Source organism: Salmo salar, chromosome 16, assembly GCF_965601325.2.
Source record: "Salmo salar chromosome 16, fSalSal1, whole genome shotgun sequence".
NCBI lineage: Eukaryota > Metazoa > Chordata > Actinopteri > Salmoniformes > Salmonidae > Salmo > Salmo salar.
Window position 1 is genome coordinate 1,991,511 of NC_138306.1, and position 12,626 is coordinate 2,004,136.

General features: G+C 42.5%; 1 protein-coding gene across 1 annotated transcript in view; it reads right to left on the minus strand.

The window, feature by feature from the left end:
* LOC106573022 (reelin) overlaps positions 1-12,626 on the minus strand; it is a 318,880-nt gene that overhangs the window by 24,261 nt on the left and 281,993 nt on the right. Inside the window, 10 exon segments of the mRNA XM_082962453.1 lie at positions 1,996-2,069; positions 2,255-2,430; positions 2,696-2,938; positions 3,072-3,178; positions 3,414-3,589; positions 3,854-4,031; positions 8,477-8,691; positions 9,122-9,276; positions 9,648-9,904; positions 10,147-10,340. Coding sequence (XP_082818579.1) covers positions 1,996-2,069; positions 2,255-2,430; positions 2,696-2,938; positions 3,072-3,178; positions 3,414-3,589; positions 3,854-4,031; positions 8,477-8,691; positions 9,122-9,276; positions 9,648-9,904; positions 10,147-10,340 — 1,775 coding nt within the window.

Below are 12,626 nucleotides of genomic sequence, written 5' to 3' on the forward strand. Positions count from 1 at the left end.
TCATATTTAGTTCACTAACATAGCTATCAAGCCATTTTGCACCACACACTGTCCGTGTACATGCAGTATCAATCACAGCAGATCCTAAGGATTCAACTATAAAAATCTCAGTATCAGAAGCAGATTCATTTGAAAACAGTGTAATGTTACACTGCTCTATATCTGTGTTTACATTTTCCTCTGTTAGTTTAACTTGTTAATTTTTATGAGGACAGTCTTTAACCCAATGGTAAGTGCTTTGACAAACAGCACATTTTGATCTCCTTCCATATTTGTCCAGTGGATTTGTTCCGGGAAATGGCGCCCTCTTCAGGTTGTCTTGAGAACGTGACTTTTTGGCGCCTTTTCTCTGCTGCTCAGTGTAATATGCTCCGTCACTCACTTGCATTCCACCTGTTAACGGCGCGACAGACGTCTTTTCACCAAAAATTATTTTTAGTGCCGACTTCATTGATGCAAAAGTCAGTACAGTACAAGCAGTCAAAGCCAACTGTTTCTCCCTACCATCTAGACAGGCAGTATCTAGCAACTTGAAAGCTAACACTGCATCCGGGAGAACCATGTCGTACTTGCGCATCCTATTGTACCTTTGTTCGAAATCAATGATGTAGTCCGTCATTGCAACCAAAATATCTCTCGAAACACTGTCAAAGTTTGAATATGCCTCGTAGGCACAGTCTTTCTCTTCTTTAAGAAATACAGAATCCAGTGCTCTGATCAAAGTTCCCATACCATCATCATTGTTCAAATCCTCAACGGATATTTCCAGTGCTGTATCTCTCGCTCTTCCCTCGAGCGATAATACCACCGCAAGTGCTTGCTTTTTCGCGTCCAGATTAGTAACCCGTGTCCAGATTCCAAGTTCATTTTTCCAACTTTCGTACGACCTCTTCTCGTCGAAGCGAGGTGGCACATTGTAGTTATTAGCCATCCTCTGCTACCAATGTTAACTCGAAATGACACAACGACAAGGTTCCAGTTTAACAAAGTTTACTATACTGTATGAACACACTACAAGGTAGCCATTACACTCACGGCTAGGTCCATCCACGAACTAATTTCCTGCGCAGGCGCACTCTTGACTGAGTGATAGCCCCGTAATAACAGAAATATAGGGATACTTAAAACATGAACTTAACAATTATTATATATCCTGATGTCTAGTCACTTTACCCTGCCTTCATGTACATACAGTGATTACGGAAAATATTCAGACCCCTTGACTTTTTCCACATTTTGTTACCTTACAGCATTATTCTAAAATGGATGAGATTTATTTTTTCCCGTCAACAATCTACACACAATACCCAATAATCTCAAAGCAAAAACACGTTTCTCGATTTTTTTGCAACTGTATTAAAAAACAACAACTGAAATAGTACATTTACATAAGTATTCAGACCCTTTACTCAGTAAATTGTTGAAGCACATTTGGCAGTGATTACAGCACATTGATCTGGTGCTGGTACTCCCTGTGTATTGTATTGTTTATTTTATTTTACTCATTTTGTGTTTCAATTTTATTTTGAAACTATGTATTGTTGAGAAAGGCTCGTAAGCATACATTTCACCGTAAAGTCTACTGTAGCTCTGTTGAAGGTAATGGGTCTGCATTCAGGACAACAACCCCAAACACTCATCAAAAGCACCCTGGAATGGTTCAAGAAACTGGAGTTGCCAGTGAAGAGTCCAGATCTGAATCCCATCCATAACCTATGGGGAGAGCTGAAAACAGCAGTTGGTAGAGGGCACCCTTCCAGCCTGGAAGGATTAGAGCAGATTCTGCACCAAAAAAAGTGCCAATATTTCTGTCCAAGCCATTTGTCTTCATTTTCTAAATTAAAATTGTAAACTTAAATTTACAAAAATAAAATCCATTAACATGGTGTGGTGACAAATTTGAGAAGAAATAGGGAATTATTTAAGAAAATGGAAGGGTGCCAATATATTTGTCCCAGCACTGTAAGTTAGCACATAGGAAGAAATCTCTCCTACCTGGCATCCTTCCTGTACTGCAGGAGGACAGAATGGTGGTCTTCACAGCTGTCTGCCTCACAGCCCACCACAATCTACATACAGCGAGACAGAGAGAGTCACAAGTAAGTTTTGGGGTTCCACAGGGATCGATTCTTGGACCTCTGTTTGTAGATTATGATAATGATTTTAAACTGTCAAATGTAGCCATGTTGTAAATGCTAAGAGGTAGCACCTTGAACTATAGAATTTAGCCAGTCTATAAGTGCTTGAACGATACCTTGAACTGTAGGATGTATCCAGGCTGTACTATAAGCTCTCGGGTGGCTAGGATGTTGTGTGTTTTGTCCTGGTTCTTGTTGGGCCAGTAGAGGTGGAAGGATGGGTTGCCACAAAACCCAGCCGTACGCACCGCGTTGGGATAGAAGCTCCAGCTCTCCTCATGGGACACACCCTCTGGGAGAGAGAGAGAGAGGATCCAGAAAATTTCAGAATATTATTCAAGAGAGATAAGGAGAGTAAAATGGCAAGCTTAAGACACCTTCACAATCAACAACAGGACAAAACAGAGCCCAGATTCAACTTTACACTTTCACCTCCCATTCCATGTCAGAAGTGTTTCAGCACAAACTATCTACCATCATCAAAGATGTCCAGCATGGTGGAGGGATTAATGTTATGTTTTGTTATCCAATATTACGTTATTCTATGCTGTGTTTACCGTCATCGAAGGTGTCGAGCAGGGTGGAGGGGTTGATGTCAGACCCTCCCACCAGGATGTTATCTATAGCCCACTGAGCACGCTCCAGCCCGGGTGATGCCAGACCGGAGGAGACAGAGAAGGGCTGCCACCACCGCAGCCGCGTGGTGTTAGACAGCGCCCCCTCTGGTAAAACAATGTAATCACGCCTTACAGACACGTACTTCAGATAGTCCATCTCATGAAGCAGGGTCCATGACACACCTGGGGGGGGGCATGAATGAAATCTCAGGGGGGAAAAAATCCTCTATTTTTCATCAGTGTACTAAAGATTACATCTACTACAAACTAAACTTTACATCAGTTTACTACTGTTTAGTACAGTTTGACAGTTTACCTCCGTCTTTGGAGTAGTCCAGCAGCACTCCCTCTTTGCGACAGGTAGGGCGATGGCACATGGTCATGTTGTCTTCACTTCCTATCCTGGCCCAGTACTCTACAAACCTGATCATAAAACACAGTTCACACAGCCATTAACAGTGGAGTACTTATGCCGGGACTCAAACACAGATAAACGACCTGTGCACATCTGAAGCAGTTCCAGCGATTGTGATCTCAGAGAACATATGGAAAAAACGATATATCTTATGAAAAGTTTGAGTGGTAGTAGGAACTGAAAGGGAATATTATAACAAAATCCTGTGAAGTTGACAGGCTTTTGATCAGTAGAAGTACTAACTTGGCTCCTCTGAGGTCGAGGTCAGCAGTGACGGCCTGCCTGGCGTCTGCTCCTCCAAAGTACAAAGCGGTCCCCTCCACCAGAACCCCACAGTCAGTACAGGGACGACCCCCCTCCAACACCTGCCACTGAGGGCCCGGCGCCCCATCCCAGTCAAAACGCTCCTTCAGAGATGTCTGGGGAAATAGAATAGAATAGATACTTTATTGTCCATAGTATGGACATTTGTCCATACTATGTCTGACACACACAAACGTTCCGAGCCACATAATCTGCCATGGTGCAGAATCCCTAGGGGGAGGGCAATGTAATTGCATTTTGAATTGCATTGTTTTTGCTATGTGAACAAAATAAATGGTCCTTCAAGCCAGATAGGGACACTTTGTATGTCATTATATGAAATGTACTACATAAATAAAGATTGATTAACTGATTGATACCTTGAGTGCAGTGCTGGCGTAGCAGCTGGGTCCAGTGAATCCTGGTTCACAGATACATCGCTGGTCCAGACACTCTCCATGTCCCCCACAATGACTGTCACACGATGGCCCAATGTAGAAGTTCTCCACAGCCCACTGGGTATCACTGTGCTGCTGGTAGAACCGGAAACGCACCGCCCTGCAGAACATAACACATAATGTAGGTTAAGAACTGATGTAGAAGTTCTCCACAGCCCACTGGATATCAGAGTGCTGAACCAAAGAAATGCACCGCCATACACACAATACACACAGGAGGGTCATAAAGATTAACCTGTTAGGGCTAGGGGGCAGTATTTGCACGGCTGGATAAAAAAATTTACCCGATTTAATCTGGTTACTAATCCTACCCAGTAACTAGAATATGCATATACTTATTATATATGGATAGAAAACACTCTAAAGTTTCTAAAACTGTTTGAATGGTGTCTGTGAGTATAACAGAACTCATTTGGCAGGCAAAACCCTGAGACATTTTCTGACAGGAAGTGGATACCTGATGTGTTGTATTACCTTTAAACCTATGCCATTGAAAAACACAGGGGCTGAGGAATATTTTGGCACTTCCTATTGCTTCCACTAGATGTCACCAGCCTTTACAAAGTGTTTTGAGTCTTCTGGAGGGAGATCTGACCGAACAAGAGCCATGGAACGATGATGGCCCATTAGACACCTGGCGCGCGAGTTCATGTTGGGTACCCTCGTTCCAATACGTTATAAAAGAGTATGCATTCGTCCACCTTGAATATTATTCATGTTCTGGTTAAAAAAGGCCCTAATGATTTATGCTATACAACGTTTGACATGTTTGAACGAACGTAAATATATTTTTTCCCCTCGTTCATGAAGTGAAGTCCGGCGGGCTTAGATCATGTGCTAACAAGACGGAGATTTTTGGACATAAATGATGAGCTTTTTTGAACAAAACTACATTCGTTATGGACCTGTGATACCTGGAAGTGACATCTGATGAAGAGAATCAAAGGTAATGGATTATTTACATAGTATTTTCGATTTTAGATCTCCCCAACATGACGACTAGTCTGTATCGCAACGCGTATTTTTCTGGGCGCAGTGCTCAGATTATTGCAAAGTGTGATTTCCCAGTAAGGTTATTTTTAAATCTGGCAAGTTGATTGCGTTCAAGAGATGTAAATCTATAATTCTTTAAATGACAATATAATATTTTACCAATGTTTTCTAATTTTAATTATTTAATTTGTGATGCTGACTTGACTGCCGGTTATTGGAGGGAAACGATTTCCTCAACATCAATGCCATAGTAAAACACTGTTTTTGGATATAAATATGAACTTGATAGAACTAAAAATGCATGCATTGTCTAACATAATGTCCTAGGAGTGTCATCTGATGGAGATTGTAAAAGGTTAGTGCATCATTTTAGCTGGTTTTATGGTTTTGGTGACCCTGTGTTTGAATTGACAAAACATTACACACAACTCTTGTAAATGTACTGTCCTAACATACTCTAAATTTATGCTTTCGCCGTAAAACCTTTTTGAAATCGTAAAACGTGGTTAGATTAAGGAGATGTTTATCTTTCAAAGGGTGTAAAATAGTTGTATGTTTGAAAAATTTGAATTTTGACATTTATTTGGATTCAAATTTGCCGCTCTTGAAATGCACCTGCTGTTGATGGAGTGCACCACGGGGGGGACGCCTGCGTCCCACCTAGCCCATAGAGGTTAAGTGAGGCAAGATTTTTAAATTATCTTCCATAGGCTGTTTTTAACCTGTTGGGGCTAGTGGGCAGTATTTGCATGGCCGGATAAAAAACGTACCCGATTTAAACTGGTTACTACTCTTGCCCAGAAATGAGAATATGCATATAATTAGTAGATTTGGATGGAAAACACTAAAGTTTCTAAAACTGTTTGAATGGTGTCTGTGAGTATAACATAACTCATATGGCAGGTCAAAACCTGAGAAGATTCCATGCAGGAAGTGCCCTGTCTGACAATTTGTTGTCCTTCAGTTGCATCTCTATCGAAAATACAGCATCTCTGCTGTAACGTGACATTTTCTAAGGCTTCCATTGGCTCTCAGAAGGCGCCAGAAAGTGGAATGGGGTGTCTGCTGTCTCTGGGCGAAGAACAGCAGGAGAATTTGTGAGTGGTCAGGCTGGGAACAGTGACACTGGAGCTGCGCGTTCATGAGAATTCGAAAAAAAAATCTTTCAGCCTTTGAATGAATATAACGTCGCCCGGTTGGAATATTATCGCTATTTTACGAGAAAAAAACATAAAAAATTGATTTTAATCAGCGTTTGACATGCTTCGAAGTACGGTAATGGAATATTTTTTAATCTTTTGTCATGAAATGCGCTTGCGTCACCCCTCGGATAGTGACCTGAACGCACGAACAAAACAGAGCTATTTGGATATAACTATGGATTATTTGGAACCAAAACAACATTTGTAGTTGAAGTAGAAGTCCTGGGAGTGCATTCTGACGAAGAACAGCAAAGGTAATCCAATTTTTCTAATAGTAATTCTGAGTTTGGTGAGGGCCAAACTTGGTGGGTGTCAAAATAGCTAGCCGTGATGGCCGGGCTATGTACTCAGAATATTGCAAAATGTGCTTTCGCCGAAAAGCTATTTTAAAATCTGACACCGCGATTGCATAAAGGAGTTCTGTATCTATAATTCTTCAAATAATTGTTATGTTTTTTGTGAATGTTAATCATGAGTAATTTAGTAAATTCACCGGAAGTTTGCGGTGGGTATGCTAGTTCTGAACATCACATGCTAATGTAAAAAGCTGTTTTTTGATATAAATATGAACTTGATTGAACAAAACATGCATGTATTGTATAACATAATGTCCTAGGAGTGTCATCTGATGAAGATTATCAAAGGTTAGTGCTGCATTTAGCTGTGGTTTTGGTTTTTGTGACATATATGCTTGCTTTGAAAATGGCTGTGCGATTATTTTTGGCAGGGTACTCTCCTTACATAATCTAATGTTTTGCTTTCGCTGTAAAGCCTTTATGAAATCGGACAATGTGGTTAGATTAACGAGAGTCTTGTCTTTAAAATGGTGTAAAATAGTCATATGTTTGAGAAATTGAAGTTACAGCATTTTTGAGGTATTTGTATTTCGCGCCACGCGATTCCACTGGCTGTTGACTAGCGTCCCACCTCGCCCAGGGAGGTTAAGGAAGCCTCCATTCAACTGTAACTTGAGACAGTCCGAATGTCTTGAACCTAAAGAAAGTATTGGAGGAAGCAAGGAGAGAGTGTGCCAGCCAGGTTGAGTATGTGTGTTTGTGTGTGCATGCTTGCTTATGTACACTACCAGTCAAAAGTTTGGACACATCTACTCATTCAAGGGTTTTTCTTTATTTTTACTATTTTCTACATTGTAAAATAATAGTGAAGACATCAAAACTATGAAATAACACATATGGAATCATGTAGTAAGCAAAAAAGTGTTTAAGTATTAAGTATTAAGTAAGTATTAAGTATTTAATATTTGAGATTCTTCAAAGTAGCCACCCTTTGCCTTGATGACAGCTTTGCACACTCTTGGCATTCTCTCAACAAGCTTCATGAGGTAGTCATCTAGAATACATTTCAATTAACAGGTGTTCCTTGTAAAAGTTAATTTGTGGAATATTCTTTCCTTCTTAATGCATTTGAGCCAATCAGTTGTGTTGTGACAAGGTAGGGGTGGTATACAGAATGTAGCCCTATTTGGCACAAGTCCATGTTATGGTAAGAACAGCTCAAATAAGCAACGAGAAATGACAACCTATCATTATTTTAAAACACGAAGGTCAGTCAATACGTAAAATTTCAAGATCTTTAAAAGTTTCTTCAAGTGCAGTTGCAAAAACCATCAAGATCTATGATGAAACTGGCTCTCATGAGGCCCGCCACAGGAAAGGAAGACAGAGTTACCTCTGCTGCAGAGGATAAGTTGATTAGAGTTACCAGCCTCAGAAATTGCAGCCCACATAAATGGTTCACAGAGTTCAAGTAACAGACACATCTCAACACTGTTCAGCGGAGGTGACACCCCATCACATCTGCTGTGCGCTTAGTGTAACTATCATTTGTTTTTCAACAGGACAGTTACCCAACACACCTCCAGGCTGTGTAAGGGCTATTTGACCAAGAAGGAGAGTGATGGAGTGCTGTATCAGATGTCCTGGCCTCCACAATCACCCGACCTCAACCCAGTTGAGATTGTTTGGGATGAGTTGGACAGCAGAGTGAAGGAAAAGCAGCCAGCTTTTATGGGAACTGCTTCAAGACTGTTGGAAAAGCATTCCAGGTGAAGCTGGTTGAGAGAATGCCAAGAGTGTGCAAAGCTGTCATCAAGGCAAAGGGTGGCTACTTTGAAGAATCTAAAATCGAAAATATATTTTGATTTAACACTTTTTTGCTTACTACATGATTCCATATGTGTTATTTCATAGTGTTGATGTCTTCACTTTTATTCTACAATGTAGAAAATTGTACAAATGAAGAAAAACACTGGAATGAGTAGGTGTGTTCAAAGTTTTGACTGGTACTGTATGTGCATGTTTGTACTGTATTGATCAGGCTTGTCACTCACGTGTCTGCCAGGCTGTCCGTTAGGGGGTAGACGGCCCTTTTCCAACCCTGGGCAGGGAAGAAGACACTGGGCTGGGAGATCTGTCCTCCACAGCAGGGGTCAGCAGGGAGACACTGAGGCACCAGGTACCTCCAGGAGACACCGAAGTCCACAGAATACTGGACATGGACCTGATGCTCGGCATGGCGCTCCGGCACACTACAGCCCACCACAATCTGTAGAGACACATGAACATGCAAAAACATTTCTTGTACATACACACATATCCTGTACTTTTGATCACAATATACACAAACACACCCAACCCCCCCCCCCCCACACACACACACAAACACAGACACACACACACACACACACTCCTAGCGGTTAATCTCAGAAGTGTCTAGAGAAGCAGGGGTGTTCAATGTCAGTCCTGGAGGGCCAAAACACTTCTGGCTTTCACCCTCTCCTAATCAGGAACTGATGCAGACCTGGGATACCAGGTGAGAGCAATTAACTAATAGGTAGAAACAAAAAAACAGAAATGTTTCGGCCCTCCAGGACCGGAATTGAACATCCCTGGTCTAGGGGGTAGGAACAAGATTTGTTTTTCGACAGGACCACACACTCAAACATTTCCACTGTTTTGTACACAATTGTTGTTACCTTGAACTGCATGACCCAGCCTTTGTCCGGGACGATGTCATGTGTGACTGCATACACCTCTCTGCCGTCATCATTACCACACACCATGACTCCGTCTGGAGAGCTACAGAACCTCTGAACCGCACAGTCCTCACTGAACAGCCAGTGTTCACTCACTGAGATAGAGGGAAGCAGGGGTGAGGGGTCAGAGAAAGAGAGAGAGAAAGGAAGAGGGAGAGAGAAAGTAAGCATCCATCTCATCAAACAAAATACCTTTTTTCAAATACCTTATTTGTTTTTTTCAAATACCTAGATTCAATAAATGTTCCTTCTGAAAGCAGTTGTATTTGATGCGGTCATTGCTTATTAGGATGAAACCTAATATGAGATGCGCAAACTCAACTCAACAATCAGACATGGGAAGTCAAGTCAGAATTGGGGCCTGTATGACTGAAAGATACTCCCCCAACTGTGTATGTACCTGTAGTTGTGTATGTACCTGTGGTGGTGTATGTTGTGGTCTCGTCCAGATCCCCTGTGTATATACCTGAGGTGCTCTCCTCCTCTCCCTCATTCAACAGGCCTATCCTGCCCGTGGGGGTACCATCAGCAGGTGCTCTCTCGTGGTTAGGCAGTGCCACCCCTCCGAAGGTGTCAGAGATCTGTGCCCCCGGGTCGGAGCCAGCGATTAGGACGTTATCCAGCGCCCAGTCACTGTGATCGGACCCCTCGTGGGTCGGTTGCCACCAGCGCACACGCACACCCTCCTGACGGGCCGCATGGGGCAGCAGTACATTGACGAATCTACACATGACACACAGGTTAGGATTGGGAATCTGATGTGAAAGAAGTGGACAGGTTAAAGCCAATTCCCAGTTACTGTATATCCTATTTTGCTGTACTTCATTACTTGTAAGTCTATAAATACTCCTACTTTTTCATGTGTGTTAAGCCTGACGAAGACCTTTGGGTAAAAACAAACTGTGGGAGCACTGGGAGTAATCAACAAAGTGTGCGTGTATCTATTTTTCATAAAAAAGGCCCACCCAGGCTTTCTGTACAGGTCGTAAAAGATCTCTGTCAACACGATCCAGTTAATTCCACCATTCAGACTGAACTCGAGTAGCACACACTGGTTACGGTTGCTCGGTGGGGTCATGCAGCCATACATAAAGTAGAACTGGATGAACTCTGCGTTGGTCAGGTTCAGATCCACCGTCACCAGCTGACGACTACAACTCTGTTGGAGAGAGAGACAAACACAAGAGAAAACATGGAGGTTAAAGAGAAAGACATATTAGATGAAGAGAGAGACACACCAGGTTTGGGCTCAATTTAATTTATGTATTAAAATGACAATTTAAATATTATTAATTGAGGTTATAAAGAGAAAATCAAATTCAAGTAAAAATTGCAGTTTATTCTCAATCAGGAATTTTCTGTTATTAAATTGTAGTGTCGGCTCACTTCCCAAATTGAATTGTAATAAATTCTAACCCTGATAACAACAGAGAGTAGCAGCGGTGTAAAAGAGAGAGGGGGGGGGGCAATGCAAATAGTCTGGGTAGCCATTTGATTAGGTGTTCAGGAGTCTTATGGCTTGGGGGTAGAAGCTGTTTAGAAGCCTCTTGGACCTAGACTTGGCACTCCGGTACTGCTTGCCGTGCAGTAGCAGAGAGAACAGTCTATGACTAGGGTGGCTGGAGTCTTTGACAATTTTTAGGGCCTTCCTCTGACCACCTGGTATAGAGGTCCTGGATGGCAGGAAGCATGGCCCCAGTGATGTACTGGGCTGTTCGTGCTACCCTCTGAAGTGCCCTGCGGTCGGAGGCCGAGCAGTTGCCATACCAGGCAGTGATGCAACCAGTCAGGATGCTCTCGATGGTGCAGCGGTAGAACCTTTTGCGGATCTGAGGACCCATGCCAAATCTTTTCAGTCTCCTGAGGGGGAATAGGTTTTGTCGTGCCCTCTTCACGACTGTCTTGGTGTGCTTGGATCATGTCAGTTTGCAGGTGATGTGGACACCAAGGAACTTGAAGCTCTCAACCTGCTCCAGTGCTGCCCTGTCGATGAGAATGGGGGCGTGCTCAGTCCTCTTTTTCCTGTAGTCCACAATCATCTCCTTTGCCTCTTTTGGCTGTAGTCAATTAATAGCATTCTCACATAGGTGTTCCTTTTGTCCAGCTGGGAAAGGGCAGTGTGGATTGCAATAGAGATTGCATCATCTGTGGATCTATTGGGGCGGTATGCAACTTGGAATGGGTCTAGGGTTTCTGGGATAATGGTGTTGATGGGAGCCATGACCAGCCTTTCGAAGCACTTCATGGCAACAGACGTGAGTGCTACGGGTCGGTAGTTATTTAGGCAGGTTACCTTAGTGTTCTTGGGCATAGGCACTATGGTGGTCCGCTTAAAACATGTTGGTTTTACAGACTCGGACAGGGCGAGGTTGAAAATGTCAGTGAAGACACTTGCCAGTAGGTCAGCGCATGCTCGCTCACAGTCTTCCAGAACAGCTGGTGCTCTCATGCATGTTTCAGTGTTATTTGCCTTGAAGCGAGCATTTTTATTATTATTAAACCTTTATTTAACCAGGAAGGGCTCATTTAGATTTAAAATCACTTTTTCAAGAGCGTCCTGGCCAAGATAGGCAGCACCAAGTCATTACAAAAATTACAGACAAACAACATGAAAAAAAGTAATCTAGTAAAAACCATAGAATTCACAAGAGTATGACAAAATCAAAAACAGCAAATAGCAGCGGTGTAAAAGCTTAGAAGTAGTTAACCTGTTTGGGATAGGGGGCAGTATTTTCACGTCCGGATAAAAAACATACCCGATTTAATCTGGTTACCACTCCTACCCAGTAACTAGAATATGCATATACTTATTACATATGGATGGAAAACACCCTAAAGTTTCTAAAACTGTTTGAATGGTGTCTGTGAGTATAACAGAACTCATTTGGCAGGCAAAAATCTGAGAAGGTTTCATGCAGGAAGTGGCCTGTCTGACAAGGTGTTGTTGTTCTTGCTTCTGTTTATTGAAGAGTCAGGATCTTAGCTGTAACGTGACATTTCCCACGGCTCCAATAGGCTCTCAGAGCCCGGGAAAACCTGAACGATGACGAGGCAGCCTCAGGCTGAAACACATTATCGCCTTTTCCAAGTGGCCCATCAGAGGACAATGGAATTAGGCGCGTGCCCGATTCGACCCAGTGATATATTTTCCTTCGGCTGTTTATCTAATTGCAGATTCCCGGTCGGAATATTATCGCTTTTTTACGAGAAAAATTGCATAAAAATTGATTTTAAACAGCGGTTGACATGCTTCGAAGTACGGTAATGAAATATTTAGAAATCTTTTGTCACGAAATGCGCCGTGCGCACGACCGTTATTTACCATTGGGATAGTGTCTGAGACGCACGAACAAAACGTCGCTGTTGGAACATAACTATGGATTATTTTGGACCAAACCTACATTTGTTATTGAAGTAGAAGTCCTGGGAGTGCATTCTGACGAAG